This window comes from Athene noctua, chromosome 1 (genome assembly GCF_965140245.1).
Source record: "Athene noctua chromosome 1, bAthNoc1.hap1.1, whole genome shotgun sequence".
In the NCBI taxonomy this organism is placed as follows: Eukaryota; Metazoa; Chordata; class Aves; order Strigiformes; family Strigidae; genus Athene; species Athene noctua.
In genome coordinates, this window is record NC_134037.1 from 100,056,914 (window position 1) to 100,079,732 (window position 22,819).

General features: G+C 34.4%; 1 protein-coding gene across 2 annotated transcripts in view; it reads left to right on the plus strand.

Moving 5' to 3' along the window:
• Positions 1-22,819, plus strand: part of LRPPRC (leucine rich pentatricopeptide repeat containing) — a 92,752-nt gene that overhangs the window by 25,673 nt on the left and 44,260 nt on the right. For both annotated transcript variants that reach the window (XM_074897099.1, XM_074897100.1), the window contains exons 14-23: positions 2,839-2,908; positions 6,079-6,106; positions 8,432-8,489; positions 9,623-9,729; positions 9,942-10,019; positions 10,348-10,401; positions 11,114-11,227; positions 12,429-12,559; positions 13,943-14,028; positions 15,661-15,865. In XM_074897099.1, coding sequence (XP_074753200.1) covers positions 2,839-2,908; positions 6,079-6,106; positions 8,432-8,489; positions 9,623-9,729; positions 9,942-10,019; positions 10,348-10,401; positions 11,114-11,227; positions 12,429-12,559; positions 13,943-14,028; positions 15,661-15,865 — 931 coding nt within the window. The remainder of the gene's footprint in view (positions 1-2,838; positions 2,909-6,078; positions 6,107-8,431; positions 8,490-9,622; positions 9,730-9,941; positions 10,020-10,347; positions 10,402-11,113; positions 11,228-12,428; positions 12,560-13,942; positions 14,029-15,660; positions 15,866-22,819) is intronic.

Here is a 22,819-nt window from a genome sequence, read left to right on the forward strand (position 1 = left end):
TAACAATATGGCTCTGAAGTACTACAGAATCATTAATGAAAGCACAAACTTTAAAGAACTGATTGTCACAGATGTGAATCTGAGTGTGCTCTGCTAATTGGTCGTGGAAGTTATGTGTATAGATTTGATGGGTTAATTAGGTGATTAAGTTGCAAAGGCATGAATTAATCACTTTTAAAAAGAAAAAAAAGAAAACTTTAGAGTTTTCTCTAAAGACTTCTGATGCTCAGTGCTCACAGAAGTTAATGCATGTCATTTACTTAATGTATGGGATGGGATGATTTACTTGGTTAGGTAGGAATCGAACTTTGTCTTCAAAATGTAAAACAAATACAGTTCTTATTTCCCTAGTATACTGAGAGAATGGTAAAACACCTAAATTTGGACTAACTCTGCTATGGAAAGATCTCTCTTTTAAACAACAGTTTTAATTGCCCAAGATTCAGGGAAAAGCTTAAGCAGTCTTTTGCTGCAATTGTCACTAACTGTTTTGTTTAACCAATACAGAAATATGTAGTCTGTACACCGTGACCCTGGGAAGCTGTTATGTTGAAAATGAGGAAACTAAATGAGTAGTCACCAATTAGTGATTTAATTTTTGTATTGGAATTAGTGAATCTTTAAGGGCCACCTTACATTCTGCAGTTATTTTGTTTGTTGTTATTACCAAAAAAACCCAACAAGCCAAATATGAAAAATTAAGTACCTAAATTAGCTTTGAAAATTTTTTGAAAGGGTAACTATTTATTAGGAGCAAAGAATTTTTTTCTGGAAAGTGAGTTAGGGTGGGGTTTTTTTGCCTACATGAGAAAGTAGACCACCCCTGCACGCTCATTTTGGTTAGCTGAAATAGTCGGGTTTTAATGTGTTATAAGGCACGAATATGTGTGTGCCTGATATATGGTAAATGTATACGATATCAAAAGTATGACACAGGCATGTATAGTAGGCTGCGTTCTGTCTTACTGTCATGAAATGAGTCTCACACAGTGTATTATTTAGCTGTTTTCTGTGTGTTGAATTTAAATCTTGTGGTATTTCTGTTTACAAAGACTAGGGTTAATAATTCATAGAGACATATGAAATTTCTTTTGAACTTGAGCTTTAAAGGAAGGTACTCCTGTAAATAGTTTACCAAGCTGAAATGAATGCTAGTAAATCTAATTAGCACCTATGTAATGATAAGGCACAGATATTAAACAGCTGGGTTTTTTTTTTTTTTTTTGGACTTGGCTCCTTTTGCTGTATTACAAAGAGGGAGAAATAGATGCAGTATGGAAAATAGTTCAAGATGTCTCATCAGTGTAATCGGGGGAGGTGAAGGTTGGTTATTAATGCTGGTTGCTATCTTGGTGTATTGATTCAGCTTCTCATGCCTTATAATGTATAGATTTCTGCTACTGACAAGATGAAAACTACGAAGCATCAGCTGAGGAATCTGGGCGCATAAGGCAGCGTACATGAGAGCTGCTTTTTCCCTTTATCATGCCGTTCCATTCCACTTCATTGTCAGACCCTTGATTTTCTCAGACTTGTTTGTTGCTAGGGAAACCAGGTTGCCGATTGTCAGCAGCAGCTGAGCATACTAAGATGCTTTTCTGCTTGTCTTTTTGTGAGCAAAAAGTTTAATACACCACTGGAAGAGGATTTGTATTGTGAGTTTCTTGAAACCAACTTTACTTGAGATTTTCAAATAAAAACAAACATTTAAACATTAAAACAATTAAACATTCCAACATTTAAAACTTAATTTTCTAAATGCCTGGAGTTAGACTAGGGAGTGGTTTTAGCAGGTTGTTCCTGCCTTTTTTTTTCCCAGGTTCCCATAGAGCCTGGTGGTTTTGTATCAGTTTTGTCTACCATATACCATATTGCAGCCCTTGCTGAAAGGGCCCAGTGCATTCAGGTTTTTACAGGGGTTAATTCTATCATGGTAGTGAAGGCAAATGATAACTACTTCACACAGGACTTAAATGCATCTAGAACTGTATTTTTTTCTTTACTGGACTATGATGCTGGAATGAGACACAGCAATTCTAGAGGATGAAGGCAGAATTGAGAATATTTAGCCAAGAACTGATGTAAAGATGAGGATATAGGGCATAACTGTAAATTACCTCTCCAGGACATCTAGTTTTCAGGAATTTTACAGTTTCCTTGGTGTTCAACCAATGTTGTAAATATCAAGATTTAGAACTGTGTATCTTTTTCTTTTCTCCCCTTATATTTAACTTAATTCAGTGGATAGCACTTCAGATAGAACTACTTTTTCTTTCTTGTCAGGCAACTTGCACTAGCAGAAGCAAACACATAAGAAAGTATCACTGGTTTTGGCAAAACTCTAAAGCCTGTTTTAAGGCAGATCCTTGATCTGAAACAATTAGTAAACCATTTGCCTCTGATGGTTCTTTTTTTGTTCCAGCACTAATATCTCAAGTTTTCTTGAATAGGATTGTTTGGGCTTTGTTTTGCTTTTTGGAACATGATGTTTGCTTAGGTCTTCTAATTTTTTACAGACAAGGTGCTTACTCCTAATTTGTATAAAAGACTAATGTATCAACTATTGACATTAAAGGCAATGAAGAGGGAAAAACCTCTTTTAGAATATTGATCTCTTGAAATGGAGCAGATTTAGAGCTGATAAAACCAGGACTGTTTCAAATGCCCCAGTATTTGAAATTTTGATTTATTAAGCTAACGAAATAGTTCTTCTAGTTCTTCTGGAATAGTTCTTCTTCTAGTTCTTCACCCTTTTTACATGACCTACTGACTTGTTGCAGTTCAGGGATTTTTTTTTTTTTTACAATGACTGTTTAGAAACATTTCTTTCATTTACAGTGTCTTCAGCAAGCACACCTCCTATTGATATTCACCATTTTAGAAACAGCCTTGTTTTGGGCTTTAAAAGGTAAGGTTACTATATGAATACCTCTTTTTTTTTTTTTTCCTCTGTAGCAAAGTTCCCTCTCTTTTGCCTTGTTGAGCACAAGTCTATGCAGTCTTCCCCCTCCCCCCCCCCACCCCCTTCATGTTTGAAAATCTAAAAGTAGGGTGTAGCAGACCTGAGGGATGTATCTGTGTTACTCTCTGCTCTCCTTGGTTTCCTTGCCTCTGCTATATATGAGCATACACTTGAAGTATTATATATAGTACATTAAAAAGAACTTCACTGTTCTTGTTTGTTCTTTGGTATTTGACAGTATATAAACTTCTCAGGGTAGCAAACATTGGAGGTTTTATCTTTATTTGCTTGTTTGTTTATGAACTGCTGTGCTAATGTAAAATTTCCCTAAAGGTTATCACTACTAACCATTGAAGTAAATGGGTACTTAAGATGAAATACCAGTAGGAGCCAGGCATACTCTACTACATAGGATAGCTTTCTGTGCTCTCTGGGTTAATATGACTCCCAAATACTCACATTTAACACCTAGTATTGTGCTACATTGCCATGACTTTGTATTCACAGCCATATGGTACCGTTTTGCAAGGAGGGTTCCTTGCTAACTTGCAGGGTTGTTTTAAGCTTATGCAAGTATATGTGAATTAACAAGAATTTCTGTCATTCACCGTTTGCCCCAGTCAAGCATATTGGACTGTGAACGAGGGTTTTTTGCAGCATACTTATACCACTGGGGAGCAGAGAGCTCGCTTAATACTGCTTGGGACCAGAGTCTGAAGGCTGATTTTGTTGATCAAATTATTTCCTAAAATTTTGTAGTGGCTATGAGGTGTAGCTATGTTTAGGCTGGACATAAGCAAAACATATCAAGTGAATATGGTCAAAGTAATTTCCTAGTAAATTGCAAGTTCTATCTAGCTGATCCTGCCTACCATGATAAAAGGGGTAGAAAAAGCAAACTGGTGTTCAAATTGTTTGTTAACAAGGCATTAGCTGACTTTGACATCCAAGGGATAAGTGAAATAATGTTTTAGATGCAGTAAGGTTATTTTACTATGTCTTTTAGTAGTCAGCCCCAGAATCATTCATTTCAGATGTATTAATTAAAGAAACAGGTTTTTGAAACGGATTTTTTTCTCTGTAAATATAGATAAATATTCAATTGAAGTAGGACTTGCACTAGAAAGGAAGCCATACCAATGTTTACCACACACAGCCAATGCTAGCATGAAATACCCCCTACCACTGGAAAATTGTGCAGGTGTTCAGAATGTGATTTCAAGTATCTTTAAAACGTTACCCAACTTGTATTGTGAAAACTAGCTGCTGAGGAATCATACTCTCCTCAGGTGAAACAGTTACTCTTCTCAGCAGTGGAACAGTTACTACTGTTGTGATTTCAATAGTTACCGGACATTTGGGCTAAAAACTTGGAATTCCAGAATTCTGAGGGAAATTAAGGTTGGGTTCTTTTTTGTTTGGGTTTGGCTTTGTGTTTGTTTTTTTTTTTTTCCTTCAGCTTACTGTTTCCACCCTCTCCTTGCCAGTTCTAAGCATGGCATTTTTTTTTAAATTTCTTTAATATTAATTTTTCTTGTTTGCCTTTATTGCTACCTGGCTCCAGAAGCTATGTCCAACTTTGGTTGTGCCCAGATTTCACCCTTCTGTTGTTTCTGAAAGCATGCCAATTCATGTTTCCTTTTCTATTTTAAATTTAATGGCTAGAACAGCCTGAAAATGAAACTTGAGGATAGAAGAAAAGAACATTTGTACCTTTTGTAAAGACTGCAGCAAAATTTTATAACTAAATGCAGGTCTCGAATGTTTAAATGAGCCAAGTTTAGGACTGGCGTACAGAAGTACAGGGTATGGACAGCAGGGACACACGAACAACGTCTGTGGTAGACTAGTTTATGGATTTTTGTTGAAGCTGCTCTTCTCTAGTAACTGCTTCAAAGTATTTGCATTCTATCTGCCTGATGTACCATTACTATTTCAGAGTCAAGTACTTTAGGAAATTGGTGCATTTGATATCTTCAGTTCATTGTCATGCTGTCAGTGGTGGAGCAAGTTCACCCAGGAAAGCTTAACTAACCTCACAGATAGCCGCTTTTTTTTTTTCCTCTGTGTGGACCTGCATTTGACTCATTTTCAAGTACAGGTGGCAGTTGCACAAAAAGAATAAGTGTTTCATAAGCTTGAACCTCCTAAATAAAATCCTAAACTTCTATGAATGCTTTCAAGTTTCTATGCAGCGGTTCAGACTGACATATTATTTTTCCCTTACGAGAATTACAGGAAGATACAATAAAGTCGTAAGTTTTTGTTCTCTTAGCCTTGTCTAGGTTAATGCTCCTTTATAGTTGTCAAAAAGTTATAGCATCTAGAGAGAATTTTTATATTCTACAAATTGCAGGAATATGTCAGGTTTTTTATACTTTAGTGAACTGGTTAACAGTTGATCTTAGGTTGTAACCTGATGATGTACAGTGAAGTGGTCTCTATCAAGTTCTGTCCTGTTCTATGAAGGGAAGAAACGGAGTTCTGTGTTTTGTTTTCTGTTTTTTAAAAAATTATCTATTTATCTCACTATAATAAACTTTAAACCTGAAGTAAGAGAATTGATTACTTTCTTTTTTGCATGGTATAAATGCATTTATAGCTGCCTGTAGTTATCTGTCTATATTAAAAATCTAGTTTTAATGCACAGGAGTCTAGATTTTTGGTCTTGCAAATTCCATGTATCAAGTATTTGCTATGTAGTGTGACTTGTTTGAGTAAAACTTTGTTGAAATGCTAAATCGAATAAAATATAAAAAAGTAATATTAGAACATGTTAAAAGATTGAACTAAAAATAAAACTAAAATATATTATTTATTTGTTCTAATTTGTTATCTGTTATAGTATATTCTTAGCCATCTGTTTGGATTGCTGCATGATTTTAAGGTATTTAGCAGAAACCATGACCGTATGCGGTATAGTAAAAAGTGCAGTAGTTATTCTGTACAGAGTTGGTTTAAACAGTATCTGAAAATTATTGTATTTTAATTGTACTTAAATAATTGAATAAGATCCTCAGTGTTAATGATGTGTGTTTGGTTTTTTTTTTAAAAAAAGATACAACAGTAAAATCATTTTGTTGCTTTAATTTGTTATCCTTTGCTGCCCTCTTCAGCTCAGATGATGTATATCTTTGGAGCAAGGTAAGTCTAAATAATAATGCTGTAAATAAAATCAAGTTCTTTAGGAACTGCATGTTTATGATGCATTACTGTAAATCTGAATTCAGAGCCCAATAATTGTAGATCCGATGCATTTGAGCAAGACTTTTGTCAGTTGCAGATTGTACAACTGTATAAAACTGAGTTTTCAGATTGGACAGTTAAGTGTACTTGTGAAAAATCAAATGTGATGTTACCATGTAGTGTAGTTTATGCTACTTCAGTTTCTAGATCAGTGTTGTTATAGCTGAAGTGGGGTGTGTGTGTATATATCTATCAATATGTATATTATTGTAGCTTCTGGAAAAGTCTGCCATGGCTGTGCAGTCTGACATTCTTTAATTCCCTTTCCTGCTTTCCCTAAACTTTCTTCCTGTCCCTACACTAGTACTAATAAAACAATAAGGTACAATTAGAATTTTAAAATTTCTGTCATGTAACTTAAAATATTGAAGGCAAAGACAGGTAAAAGAAATACTTGCATGAAGTCAAGGGGAAATGACTGATCATCTTGCCCTCCCTTGTGTGGGCTACATTAGAAAGACACTGCATTATAACTTGGTCAGTAAATTTTGCGGAACGCTAGAATAGAGCAGTTGTTGCCTGAGGCATGGTTACAGAATTTAGGAAGGGATGCACTGTGGTTTTTGTCTTTTTTTTTCTTTGATACTGTACCTACTAACTAATAACCTAATACATGTCTTCCAGTGTATTTTAGATTTTGCACAGGAATCTTGGAATAAAATGGAAATTGTAATGTGGAAAGTCACTGATTAATGATTTATATTAATCAGATACAGCTTGTGAGGTGCAGGGTTTTTTGTATTTTACTACCATTTTCTTCTGTGTAAAGATTGTGGTGGGAGGATGTTTTTGCCTTCTGCCTCTATCCTTCCTTTTTTGTATTTAAAAAATAAAAAGGGAGGGCAGGGAGAGAAAAAATGGGGATCTCTTATTGCTGCCATTATGAAATTAATTTTGAAGGACAGTCAAAGGGCTGAATGGTGGTCTGCACATGAAGTAGTGTCTAGAGTTACTTATGCTGTTCTCCACAATGGAAGAAAGATACATTTTGTTGTCTTGGCTGAATTTATGAGTAAATACATGTAAGATACTAAAAAATAAGAAATGCTAATTTGGGAAATAGGTAGATACTTAGCATTAGAAAGAATATCACACTTTCATTTTTTTTAATGTAATTCGTCTTTTTTGCTATTCTCTGCGATTTGATTCAGAACTGTGTTATCGTGACTTCCTTGGATTCTATTGGAGTTGTAGGTTCTTTTGTGTTGTTTTGTCATAGGAGGAAAGGGGCAAAAGGGTAGAAGGCTGTAGTTTTACTGTGCACAGTGTCCGTGGTGGTGGTAGAATGAGAAGTGGTAGATACAGTATTCCATTGCACATCTGGTATTTTCTGGCTTTGTTTATCTATCTTCATTAACAATTGAAGGTGAGGGTTCCTTTTCTTTTGTCATTACTTAAAACCAGAGCACTTTGACACTGGGAATGCATCTCCCTCTAACTTATTTGAGATTGCAATTCTAGAATCATGGCAGATAAAGCAAAATTCTTGAAATACTTAAAAATCTCAGTTTTTAACTGAAGATGGTGTAATTTCTTTAAGAACTGTCAAATGGATTTTTAAAATTATCTAGTTAAGGTTAAAGTATTTGTAGGTCGGATGTGGGGGCTGTTGGGTAAATGCTTCTTTTCCTCTGATGAAGTAAAGTCACTGTATTTCTTAAGTTTGTATGACTGATGAGCCGTATGCTAAATTCAGTCAAATGCAGTTAATTTTTATGGATGCATATTTTGTCATTCAAAATTGCACTTAGTTACAGCAGCTGTACTATTTATCTTAAATCTAGTACAGCATGGTAAATCGTGTTCCTCTATATTCTTGATGTATATGCTTCTTTCAAAATAAAAATGCTTTATGGGCCAATTTCAGCCTTTTGGTAAATTGGAACATAATTGTAACATCTCCAGGAGCAACACTGGTGAATATTTGCTTTAAACTATGTCCTACGGTAGCTAATTTTCTGTAGAATGATACATAAACAGAATACTAGAGTGTCTGTCTTACTGCCGTACCTCAGAAAGCATTTCTGTTTGCAATATTTTTTCAAGAAAAACCTATTATTTACAAAAAAAACTTCTTTGTATTTCTTAGGGAATTACTATGATGTGGTAAAGAGTAATACTTTAACAGAGAAATGCTTTATTATTTTGAGAATTCAATTTCAGATACTATTTGTCCTTGCTTGCTTCTTTTGGCTGCAATGTACGATTATTCTGTCTTACCAGATAACAGAACTGTTGTACAAGGATGAACGTTATTGCCTGACGCCTCCAGGACCAACTGGTAGAGTTTCAATTTCTATGATTGTAACTTATCCACAAATCCGTTCTTCTGTGTAATGATGGGTTTGAGGGATTACAACAGTAAACACTGATTGCTTCTTTTTGAAAGTGAAATTTGAAAACATGTTGGGTAAAATCCTGATTCGAATAATCAGAGCATATTTTGTGAGATCCATGAGATCTTTTGTTTAGAGTTATAAACAAATCTTGCTGATAATGATTTATTTTTTGAAGTTTATTGACCAAAATAGAAATTTAGAATGAACACAGTATCAGTGCTTAAATACCTATAAAAAAAGAAAAAGGGCAGTCTTTCAACCTAGTTTTACCTTTAATAACTCTTCTGACTTTCTGAAGCAAAATGGTACTTAACATCCCAAGTCTTTTACTTGGAAATAAGTATAGTTATTTGTTTGTTTGTTTGTTTGTTTGTTTTAACGAAACAGGGTTTTTTCCTCCTGTCAGGGCTAGAAGGGCAAGGGGGTATGGGGAAAGCTAACCTTTGAGAAGACAGTAATTGCCCTTCCTATTCTCAGCTACAGGACCCCCTATATTTTTACACGAGCATTGATAAGAAACTTAGCCCTATTTAACAAAAGCTGTTAATCTTGATTTTCATTGATTGATAAACTATTTCTTCAGTATTAATTGATCTAATAGTTAAAATATTTTTAATGTTTGTATATTAATATTACAATACCTAATGTAGCTTGGTAATAGAATATGATGGGTAGAATGTACAGAATAAATATGCAAAGTGGTAGAAATCTGTTTTTTCTTTTGAGCAGTGACAAAATATTTGTGGCAACTATTTGGGGTAGTGGGCAGGAAAGGGGGGGAAGGCCTTGGGCAGTACCACTTCTGTCACACAGTAGTGGAAAAAATAGATTGAAGTAAGATTCTGTACTGAAAAGCTGTCACTAGGTCTGAAAATAATTAATATTCCTTTCACTCACCAGTTAGATATGTGCTCCCAAACCACATAATCTCTATGCCTCAGTGATCATTGTTGCCATTTCAGAGCCTCTCATCAGGGTGACATCTCACACCAAAATGATTTCTTATAAATTAATCTTGATAACATGACAGTCTCAGTAATTTTAGTGGAATGCTTTCTCTTGTTTTTTTCCACAGAAGCTGTTGGCTATTTTCTTTATCACTTGATTGACAGCATGAGTGACTCAGAGGTACAGGCCAAGGAGGAGCGTTTGAGACAATACTTCCATCAGCTGAAGAAGATGGTACCATTTCATTTTTTGCTACATAATGCCTGTCCTGCCTGACATGTATCTATTAGATTTGAAATTGCTGCTTTTAAGTACAACCAGACCACTTCTCAATGACATGCAAGAGCTGGAGACTTGAATTACGTCTCAGATAATTTCTGTTAGACAAATTTTAGTTTGGTTGTGTTTCAAAACTCATATAATTTTTTCCCCACCTCTTGGTACAGAATATAGCTATCCCTACAACCCACTACAACGGCATTTGCAGACTGCTGGACTCCTCTCAAGTTCCTGAATTAATTAAGGTCTGTGGTTCTATAGCAATTACTTTGAAGCTAAAAAATGGAGTATCTGTACTCTGTGAATATATTCTCCTTTGCAATATAAATATCTTTATGCAGTGATTATATGTAAGCCTTTTAACCTTTCCATGATTTTTCACTGTTGAAGCTGTTTTCATATGTGAAAGAGATATTTAATAAGTGCTTTTTCAAGTCACTGGAATAATGCTGCAGAATATAGCTTTTTTAGTATTGCAATTATAAAATTAACTTGAGTGGTTTTAGCATGATATGCTTAAGAGATTGAACTTTTGAGGGGGATTAGTGATATCTTGGTCTTACTATGTTTTAGGATGCAAGGTTACTGCCTCATAAAAAATCCCTGTCTACAGACAACATTCCAGAAGTAAGTAAATTCACAGTTAGCTATGCTTGTTCTTACTGTAATAATAATGTTTGGATATGGGTTTTAGATGAAGTGTAATCACTAGCTTTCAGATCATGGAAGTATATTAACGTTACTTAAATCTACCATTTGAAGTTCAGAGGTTACTTTCCAGAGTAGGAGTAAAGGCTGTCCAGATTTTCACATAGACCTGATACTTGGCCTTGGAGTTGGCTGAGGTTTCATGCCTCAGTTTCCCTGTCTGGTAAATATTTTTTTGAAAGTTTCTAGTTAGTTAACAGTGGTTATGTGAAGCTTAATTCATGCTTGTAAATTACAGTGATCCACTTGAGTGGCAGGAACCATATAAATCCATACTGCTTCTAATGGTGGAGTGTCAAGTCTTTACATCTCTGATCTGAGCAGAGTGGAGATGGGAAGAGAAACAGTCTTCTGTTCCCTACTTCCCTGAACACAAAGAACTGAGTACGAGAGAAATAGTAATGTTGACCTTTGTAGATATGCTGCTTAATGCTTTTTTTACTGTATTCTGACTCAAATCTTCAATTAGTATGTACTGTTTAAACAGATAAAAGCACCTTAAATGATTAAAAAATTTCTTGGAGTATGAAAGAAGAGGATTATTTTGTCTGTCTTTTATTAAAGTGATCCGACAAGTTGTTCAGGGAAGGGTGTTTTTGCAATTGACATTCTTTCTGTTACCTCCATTTAGAGTGCTAAATCTGACGTGTCTGCTTTGGAGAAGAAACTAGAAAAGCGAAAAGCTGAAAACCAGCCTATTACAGATGTCTTGAAACAACTCATACATGCTCTTTGTGAAGAAGAGGTACCTTAAGCAGTGTGGAGATAATTGGAAACACACAGCTATATTTTTAAAGGGACATAAATGACTGTATTATGGAAAGACACAGTTAAGCAAAGACAAGTGCAATGCTTGAGGTTTCATGGTTTGATGCTTATAAATCAAACATAAGTGCAAAAAGCAATTAAATCAAAAGGTTAACTAATTTCAGCAACACCTTGAATGGCATGTTTTGGGGTTGCTGAAGTTTGTTTACAATAATCTGCAAAGTGAATGATAGTAACAGCTGTGATAGGTTTATCATACATGCCAAATGTCCTTTCAAGCCATGGCTCCGGTCTCTTATATCTAGATTGTCAAGCAACTGATACATGCACTAGTCATTTGCAATTCAAATATTACTAGGTTGTTAATGCAGGATTGAAATTCCATTTTCCTGCAGGAGGAAAGCTCTTCTGAGATAAAGGGTCTCTTGCCTCCATTCGGCAGGCGTCCAGCTGTAGTTTACATTCATTTAGTGTGTGTCTGTAATTTGTGGGGTATCACCACACTTTTATTCAGTTTCTTGTTCTGTATGATCCTGCCTAAAGCTGTATATATAGGAAGAGTAAGCTGTGCAGATGATAGCACAATATTCTCTGTTGCTAAGAATACAATTTAGAAAGAGTGATTCTCAGCTGTCTGTCTCTACAATTTTGCATATGAAATAAGACTGGAAGCAAACAGCGTTGTAAGTTCAAAGTGGTCAAATGTATGAATAGGAATGTATAAAAAAATAAGCTTCCTATGGGATCATTAAGTAGTTTCTTATTCTTTAGAAAGAAGGGGTTTTTTATATGTTTGGCAGTTTACCAGGTGAAAATTGTTATGAATTCCAAATAAATAAGACCTATATTAGAATTTGGATTAATCATGTTTATAGTGTCTGTCTGTATTTTAAAAAAAAAAAGTCTTACATTAAAACATGCTAGAAATATAAAGCAAGAAAATTTACTTAGAAATCTCTGTAAGTTACTCTAAAAGGTGTTTCAGAAAAATATTAATTTATGCAAAATAACTTTACTCTTAAAATTTGCTAAAGCATTACAGCACCGTGTTTTCAGATGTGATCTTATGCTACTAAAAGCACTAAAGCAGTCATGTAACTGCACACTGAACATATAAGAATTATAATGTCATATTGACTTTTCCTCTAGTTCACATCTTTGCTTTGTTCCTTTTTTAGAATATGCAAAAAGCCCTTGAAGTGAAAGCCAAATACGAACCGGACATGGTTGTCGGTGGCTATGCAGCCTTAATAAATTTGTGCTGTCGACATGATAATGTAGAAGAGGCAATGAACCTGAAAGAAAAAGTGTAAGTACACCGGCACTGAAACATGTCACAGAGATTTATGCTGATACACAGACCTTGTTGAATTAAGTAGGTTGAGTATTAACCCCCTCATCCATTTTTAATTAGTTTTCCCTACCAATGTATGTGCATTTAAAACAGTCACGGGTGTGGTTTTTGAAACAAAAAATTTGCTTTGTATAATTGAACATCAGAAGCAGCTACTTTGCAGGGTCAGTAATTATCTTTTTTTTTAAAAAAAAAACCGCAAATTGCTATGTAGGACCTGTTTTGGTTTTATTTTAAACATACATAGTGTCTAAATTGAAGTTTGGCTTAATTCAAGGGAAAAAAATACCTGCATGGTGTGTTAGAAAGCACCTAGAATGAGTTTAGAATATGCTGCAGCTATATTGTCTTTAGAATAGCGGTGTTTTTGAGTGATGTTATTTTAAGTCTGTCAACAGGCATTCTACTTTAAAGTTTTGTTTTCAGAGCTTTGTGTCTTGGCTGTGAATTATCCTGGAGCAAGTTCTCACAGATCATCTTTCTATTTGTCCCTTCCCTTTTTCCCTCGAAAGCCTCCTTTCAGTCTGATGCTACAATAAATATGTTACTTCAGATTGTCTCTCTCATATGCACTCATAAAGTACTTGGTTTTACAGTAGGTTAGCGGGCAGGGGCTCATTACACCTTGCTAGCGTTTGGAATTATGTGAAACAACTGAGCACTAATATCAAGAAATTTACCACTCTGCAAATAGCAGTAGTGTATTGGTTTTGGCTGTAGTGCCACTTTCACAGTCCCCATAGCGAGCTTACATGAAGTAGAATTGAGTTTTCTAGTGGAGCTTCACTGCAGTATCTCATTTTTAGTAATCTGCCTCAAGTGCAGCATAATATTGATAAGAAGTGACTCTTTGAATAGTTACAAAAAGAAACAACAGACAAGGAATTAATTTTAAAACTTTCAGAAAAAAGAAAACACAAATACATGGCAGAAACTTCAAAACAGTAGCTTTTAACTTGTTACTGTAGGCAAATAGTTTCATATTCTTTATCAAAAAGAATATAGCCCTGCCCCAGCCTTGTGGACTCTTGTTTTCTTCCCAGGTTTCTGAGAAATACCATATTTTATGCAATAACTACCAAACAATTAATTAAACCATTTGGCTCTTTAAAATAGAACTTTTGGGTTTGGGGAGTGGAAGTCTGTGTGGATAATGTTTTAAAATCCCATCTTAATGGTGCGTCTTTTAGAGTCTATCAGATTTTTCCTTTAGTACTTACTATAACTTTTAGCTCTCAGTGCTGTTGTTTTGTTATGCATCTTTAAAAATAAGTTTCTAAGTTGAATCTATAAAATGTGAACTTCTGTTGATACAATTATTAATGTTTTAATTTCCAGCTTCCCTAAGAATTCACCTGTTGCTCTTGACACGGGAAAGTACATAGCACTGGTAGAAGTCTTAGCAAAGCATGGTAGACTAGAAGGTAATCCATTTGCTTTCATTATGTGTTTCTGCTATATAATAAAGGTATCTTGCCTCAAGAATAAAAATGTGAGTTGATATTAATGGTATATCATGTCCTGGAAAGTGCTTGAACATTTTGCATACAAATTTGCATGTGAATTCAACCAGAGATGCTTGGACAGTGCAGGCCATTAGTTTTAATGGATTGGCAAGCTTGTCATTTACATTTGCACAGCTCAGTGCTTTTTGCATTTCTGCAGCTAGTTTTTATTAGGATTGCTGTTTGGATTGAGTTTGAAGATCATGACTTATGGCACAAATTGCGTATGTGCCTAGACTAATGGCTTTGTTTTTGCTTAAGAAGGTCTGAAGGCTGAACATAAAACCTATAAACATAACCTTCTCATAAGAGCCAAGTACTGCAAAAAATAATTTAACTTTTTATAAAGTATATATTTTTCTGTTAGTATTCTTTTATATGTCTGTTATTGAATTTTAGAGTCAATCTGTCAAACTGACTGGAAATTTTAGCTTTTAATGACTTCTGCAAACTGCCTATTTTGTATTTCTGGATGTTTGCATTAAGCTGTTAGCACTTTTATTTCTGTAATTCAGTCTAATGTAATTCTGTAATTTACATGATTTGGTTGATCTTTAAAAGAACTCTAGACTGTCATCAACTTTAAAAGGTGATTCTGACTATTGCGTTCTATGATTCTGTAGAAGGCTCAACGCTATAAAAGCGTGGTCCAAGCCCAGACACAAAATGTTATGATTTTATATAAAACACTATACGATAAAATAAAAAAGCTAATGTATTTTTTTTATTGTAAGATCTTTCTTTGAAATATGTCTTGGCCTCTTATTATTAAGCTTACTGTTAGAAAAATAATAAACAAAGCTGATGTTTTCCAAATCATAATAAATCAGATCATGACCACCTCTACATTAAAGCAGTTTGAAAAGATGAGCTTGCTTTTAAGAGCATAAATGTCTCTCAGAAAATAAAACAATTCATAAATGTATCCAAACGTAAAAGTGGTCAAAACATTCTGTCTATGCAATAATTAAGAACATTATAAAAATGCACTTATTCCATATACCAAAATGTTTGTTTCTGCCTTACTAATGAAGCTTAATGAACCTAATGTTTTAACATGCAGTCTGTTAGAAAGCTTTCATTGGCTCTCCTTGGCTAATTAGTATCGACACAGCAAACAGGCCCTATCGGTATCAGACCATTAGTCTGGCTGTATATACAGTGTAAACATATCTTTATTATCTGGCCTCGTGACAAGCCATCTGCTGAAGAAACAATGGAGTGATTTAGCAGATGTTAGCATTGAACGATAAAAGCATCCATTTAGTAGAATCTTGCAGCTATAGGGCAGACTATACAGGGTTATGTGGTGCAGAGTGGGCACGCAGTTCCTATCTATAATTTGTAGTCAAAGTTGCAGCAAAATGATAAAACCATGCTATTGTGGATTTATAATTGTAGTCTCGTTTAGAAATGCAAGTAGTAATTAACTTGAAATCGGCATTATACACCAGAATTTACATTCCTGCTGGGTTTGAAATGCTGTTTTAATAGCAGTTTGTTTTCCCTACATGAAATTACCTAAGGGTCTTTTGTGTTGTTTCATTGTAGATGCTATTAACATTCTAACAGAGATGAAAGAGAAGGATGTTCCTATCTCAGACAGAACAGTTGCATCTTTTTTCCGCATTCTTAATGCTGCTGCCATGCGAGGTGAAGTTGAAACAGTGCATCGATTACATGAGACCATTGTGAACCTGGGGTTGTCAGAAACTGCTGTCCTTCATTCCCCTCTGATTACAGTTCACCTTGAAAAGTAAGCAATGTTTGGGCTTCAGATGAAAGAAGTTATGATATGGTATTTATTTGTGTTATATGACCTGCTGCTGTACTATATACAGCTGCACGTTCATGTTTGAAAGTGTTCATGCACACAAGCATGCACACATGCACACACATACAATAAATATTTGAGTGATCTAGGAATGATAATGAATGAATATGTTTTCTCAAGTTAGATAAGTTTCTTTTCATCAGTTGTACATCACATCATGATCTCTGGGAACAACGGCTGGGTTTTATGGACACATCAGAGATGAAGTGGCTATATATTGCAGTATGCTTATGAATTTGTTCTAAAGTCTGTTTGACAAGATAGCTATTCAGAGCATGATAGGTATATTCTCAGCTCTTGTGGTTAAATAGTATGTATTTTCCCATCAAAACAGCATTATTTTGCTGTGCCATCCAGTACATCTCAGGTGAGTTGAAAAGTGGTTGTTGAACACTGAAATATTTTTAATTCACATAATTCAAATAATTTCATGTTACTGCAAATAGGCAGCTGTGTTGCTGAATTTGCAACTCAAAAGTATCATCTGGTCTGTCGTGATTTATTTTTTTTTCCGTATATACTTTCAGTACCATTTCATAGAGAAAATTAAGTTCATACATTCATGCTGGCAGGAAGTATCTGTAATTCCATGTGTCAAGTTTCTTTGCATACATTTTCATTGAGGTGTAGGATATTTGAATTAATGTATGTATGAACTATATAACAATTTCTTAATTAAAATGTGCCAAGAGTCCCTTTTCATGTCCTTTACTCATACATACAATGCTTTTATTTTTTATGTCATTTATATAGTTGCTAGATTTTAACCTCTTGCAGCTAGAGTGATTGATCAGTTTCTTGTGGTTTGGTTCATGTATATGAAATGTTCTTGGCTTAAATATAACAGGTATGAAATAAGTGAATTTTTCATAGTATCATGTGAGTCAGCCTCAAAGATGCACATTCACATTGCTGTTAATATGAAGATTTTTTTAGTTCTTGTAAGTATTCTGGGTATTCAAGGTCTGTATAACATTTTCCGTATTCAAAATTCTTGTCAAAAGGATGTAAAATGGTAGAAATATATACATTCTCTTCTAAAAATAGTGTTTTAGTGTGATGGTCAAAAGTTCAGAATGTAGTCTACATCTTTTCAGTCAGCAACACTGCCTTGGTTACATCACAAGACAAGGCAGATGTTTATGGAAGTAATTTAACTGCAGTCATATGTAACTAATGTGTCGGAAAAATATCTGATATGCTTTGCAGTGTGCAGTAAGAGCAGCTGCATTTTACATAATTGCTTTATGCACGTTGACATGCAAGTTGTACATGGTGCTACTTGGGTTCTTTTCGCTTGAGAAATAGTATATGATGATGTAAATACAGATGTGTTCATGTGAGGATGCAAAGGGGGACAGTAGAGAGTGTGATTTTAGTTTGATTCCACATTTTTTTTTTAATTATAATTGTTTGGTAAAACTTTCTAAAAAGTTTTTTTAATAAAGAGACTTTTGATGAGACTAGGTTTTGAAAGGAGAAAGTAATTCCATCCTGTGAAACTGTATGGCTACAAGTCATTGGTACTCACCTATATACATTTCATATATATATAATTTATATACAGTACAAAGTAACCTCATTTTCTGTGGTTTTTTGCTACCTTATGAGTGGAGAGACTTACTTCCTCTGCAGTGTTAGAACAGAATGGGAATGCTTTTTCCACATAATTTACCTGGAAGGAATAACTGAATTTCACTGGATTTTTTTTTTTTTTTTTTTTTCCCCCCCTGTCTTGGAGATGCTAAGAGTTTTTGAAAGTTATGAGTGACTGAAGTAAGTGTTAGTAATTTCTTTGAGCTGTAGTGCTTACTATTTGCCATCCTACAGCTCAAGTATCATGCTGAAATGCTGTCATTAGTTCTGGGATATTTTTTAATATTCCACAGTGGTGATTGTGCTAGTGTTTTGTGTTCTTAATTTATTTCCAACTTTTTAATTGCTTGTAAAGGAATCTGTGATTTGCTTTTGGAAGATACCAACAATTATAGGTGTAAAAATTTCATCTACCTTTTTTCTCTCTACCCAGTCCTGAATATTCTAAAGTTCTTGTTAAGTCCTAGTGCATATTAAAAGTGATAATTTGCAGCAGAGCATGGAAAAGAAAAAAATTGTTGATTATGAGCAATGTAGCTTGACAAAATCTAACATGTAAAAATCTAGTAGAATGGGCATTTTGCCTTTAATATTTTGAGAAATACTTAGCCAAAGTAACTAGAGAGAGAACTCATACTATTTTGTTTTTTTTTTTTTTACCCTGAGTAAATTTAAGGGGAAGGACTGCCCTGCTTTTAATTTTATGATCTTTATTTATGACTCTGAACAGTTTCTCAAGATGGTGTATTCCATTAAAAATTGAGACAGTCCACATGTGGAATCTTGGTCTGTCATTCAAGGTGTTAAACCTGCCTTGTGTAGTATGACAAAAAACTTAGTTTGTAAAATCTGCAAGGATGTGAAGAGCTTGTATTTTTTCTTAAAACATGTCTTACTTTTAAATGGCTAAAAATTGGAAAAGATTGTGTTACTTAAACCATATAAATTTTCTTAGGATATTAAGGAGGACTGTAGCTTTGGCTTTTACTTGCTCTATCAACTGTCAGGGGAAACCTATTTGAACATGAGCCATTTTAAAAACAAAAGAGGTTTGTGAAGCTAACCTGCTCTCGTGCTATATGATACTTTGATAATACCTATTTACAGGATGATAAATTAACAGATACAGTAACTACTGATTTTTTTTTTTTTCTTCCTCCAAGAAAACTGCACAAGCTAATTAATTTTTGTACAACTAAAACCAGGAACACACATCTTAAAAACTTGATGTGCTTCTTTTCATTAGCATAAATTTGTTTCTGCTCTCCTTGAGTAATACCACCACTGAGAAAAGAAACAAAACATCTTCAGGTTTGAAATTTACCAATTCCCTATATCAGAAGTGCTCTTAAGCAGAGGGAAGAAAAATTTCAGGTAGACTATGAGAACACTGTTACAGACTGTATGAACAAAATATTTTATAGTTTTGAGTCACTGAATGCAAGCAGTTAATATCTGTATTTTAAACCATCAAAAGAATATAGCTGGATTGTGTTTCTTTAAAAATGGTCAGTGTATTTTAATACAGCGTTGTCCAGTAAAGTATTGTGTGCTGGTCTGTGATTAATCTCATATAAAACCATTTTGTTTAGTTTCTTATGGAGCAGATACAGTGTAAATCCAGTGCCTTGCCAGTTTTTCTCCTGTTGTTTTCATGGAGTTAAATTCACCTACGATTTTGTTTGAAATGATTCCTTAGCATGCACAAGTTAATTGACTTTTAAATTCACTTTAAAAAATAGTCATATTTTGAAAATAGGTGATATTTTAGTGGGGGGAAAAATGATCTCTAGTGTGGAGAGTTTTTTCTAATTTTTAGCAGCTTTATTTCAAATATTTGTATTAAAACTCTTTACGTGTTGCAATGAAATGAGGGATGTTTGGCTCTCTTACTCCATTATTGCAATTAGGAATTTAGCATCATCAGTGCCAAAGGACAAAAGTGTCTCATTTGCCCTATAGGGACAGGACAGTGATAAGATGATTTTTCGTCAAGGATCATTGGGTCGTAATTAAGTTACATTCATGGCTATTGCTTTTTGAAGGATGATTGGTAAATGACAGGCTTCATGTGCTTGGTACGGACAGTGTTCACTAGGGTTTTTTCTCCCTCTGTCAGAAAATCCTGTTGAGTCTGATAATGTAAATGTGGCATTTTATTCTGAACAAAAGAGCAGGGAAATGAGCTATCTTGTCTAATCATTCAGTTGTTTAACACCGACTTCCAGTTTAGACTCAATTGGCTGGAAAGCACTTGACATGTGAAGTTAGTGCTGTTCCGAACGCATGTTTGAGTAAATTTTAAAGTAAGTGACAGCTAAATTGTACCTAGGGAAATTACAAAGCCTTCAACACAGTTAATTTTTTGGGGAGGATTAGTTGTAATTGCAACACCAGTCTCCTTGAAGATTCCTTAGTATAGCAAATGAACAGAAAAACATTTAGCTCTTTCAAGAGCCCGTTCTCTTTTAACGGAATAATTTTTGTAAAGCTGATTGTACCTTGCTGAATTGACTTCCCTCTACACTAACATCTGCTTCAGATTTGTAGAGAGGGATTTGTTTTACCAGTCTACCCTCCACCCCCACCCCAGAGAGTCCTTTTTTTCTTTCTACCTCTCTAGTGATTTCAGGTTTGAGAGCTTTTCAATCAGTAAACCCCTTAGGTAAATTGCCACTTCACTAAAGCTTTATGCATAATGTTGCAGCACTTCATTCCAATTAAAATCAATATTTGGAGTCTTATTTTTATCAGGCAGACTCTCTGGTTGGGAAAGTTGTTTATTACAAGTAAAAGGGTTAGATTTAGTGCTACATTCTTGAAGCAAGAGGGGAGTGGCTTGTTGAAATTGAAGGGGGATGTTATATCCATGTGTGTTATAGCCAGTCCTGCTACAGAGTGTGTTCTGCAAACACTCAGACATCTGAGTAATTTTGTCTCTTCAAATAGCTTTGTGTGAGTAAAATTGCCCATGCAAATATTTTTGAAGAATGGGCCCCTAGTATCTTGGACTTCATAGGTATTCTAAACAGAAATCAAATGAACCCAAAAACTTGTATCTTAACCATAGCATCAATTTAGTTGAAAAATAATGCCGAAGTGGGCCAAACATAATACAATAATGACTGAGGCTCCTTCTGTCATTCAAAAATAATAGTATACATTATTTTTTAAAAGAAAAAGTTTCAATGAGAGGGAAAAATACACCTCATCTTTAAGTGGAACAGGTATTCGCTCTGAACAGCTAAAATTTGTGACTTAAAGCTGCAGTATCTGGCCAACTCAGAACGAAGCATGGATCATCTGTGTTCACATTCTAAATACTGCTTTGTCCAGACTGACACTGGAAATCATTTTTTTTCCCCATGGCTATGAGTATATGGACTTTATTTCCTTTTTGACTTGATCCATATTAATTAAATAGTAATTTTGGACCAGGCTTTTACTGTAGTAGTGTAGATGTATCCTTTGGGAACATGAAAGGGTGTTCCACATGCGTAAGTTCATACAGAATGATTGCCAAATATTTTCAAAGGTATGACTGTTTGTTAGCTTAAAATCCTTATTTCTAAATAGCATTTTCTTAAAAAGTGGAAAATCTTTCTTGCGCAATTCTTTTTTGTTATGAAGTCAGTGAGTCATAACAAGAAACATTAAAATGTTACTTATACTTGAAATTTGAAGCCTATAGTAAGTTCCTAATACACATATTCATTCATTTTCTAACAGGATTGTAAAAACTGCTTACAATAGTAGATGCTGGTACTTAGAATTAGCTGCAGTTTGTGACAATTAAGAAATACTGCAGGTTCTGAATAAATCATATTAACTCAGGTACAAGCATAAGCTTGCTGTTTTTTTCTTTGCAATTCTTTTTAGAGGCTGAACTTCTAGACCTTTTATTGTTTTATAGTTGTTGCCAGTTTTATCATTTATCAGTTTTATAAACAAACCCCTTTGTCTAGTAAACTGTGGATGGTTTGTTGCTTGAATGCCACTGAACCAAAATATCACATCTCAATGGATTCAAAAGAAATGTCCATTAAATTAGTATGTAAGGTACTGACCTCCTTAAATACAGAGTTATTCAGGTGCCTTTGAGCAGTAACAAGTACAGTATTTCCAGTTTTGGTATCTCAGTTCTTTGCTGACTTTTTTTCTCAGCGTATATAGTATAAATGCCTTCAGAAGTATACATTTAGAGTCGAGAAAACAGTCAATGTTCCTGTTTGAATGACATTCCAATTATTCATTCATTTATTGATAGCTTTGACCTAAAAACAGTCACTTTAATCCTTTAGGAATACAGCTGAGACAATACCGTGGCTGTTTGAGCATCAATCTGAAAAGCTAGATTTATCACTGAAAACTTTAATTTGAATGTATAAATGTTGTTGTGCCTCCTTAGAAATTGAGTAGTTTTCTGTAAAACTGTTTTTTTTAGATGTTAACTGAACTTGCATCTAAAGCAGGAGAAAAATACTGATTATATAAAGCTTTATATCTCTCTATGGTAACTACCATAGTATTTCTCTTTTATGACAGTAATCTAGCCTGCAACATCTACTTGCAGTTTTGAAATTAACCTGTAATTTAGTCTTCACCCCAAATGACAAAAATTCAAATGACTCCATGGGGTGCCAGAAGATGCATTGTAAACAGGGCTCAGTAAGGGGGATAAGGTAGAAATCCATCATCTTAGGTTCATTTTCAGAATGCCAGTATTACTGAACAAAATTAATTCTTCTTCTGTGTTTTACTCTTAAAATTTAAAAATATTAGCCTAGCCAAAGATAGTAATATAGAGTAGTCTAGATAGTTCATTCTTTGAAAAAGCAAAATCTTTGTTGCACAAGAAATGCAGCATGAAGAGAGGATGTCTGAATTTGGCTGGTTTTAACAGTAATATCTTAACTTGTTAAGATTCAGTTGATCAATAATAAAGTTGCTTCAGGAATTAAAAAATCATTATTTCAAGTCAGTTTTATCATGGCCTTCAGGTGCTGCTGCTAAGTGATTTTTTTTTTCAAAAAATATTTTTTTTCCCCCCTTGCCTACTTCCACCACCTTTTATTTGATAAGCCTTTTGAAAACTAAAATGTAGTCCTATTGACTGTTTGGCTACTTACTTCATTTTGTACCTGTCATCTTGGTTTGCTTCAAATTCAGTTTAAACGTTTCCCTTCAAAGAAATAATTTCATATATTGTTTTACCAGTGTTTGTTTCAGTGGTTGTCCTCTGTTGGTTTGGTTTCTTTAGACTGGGTTGTAATCCTTTGA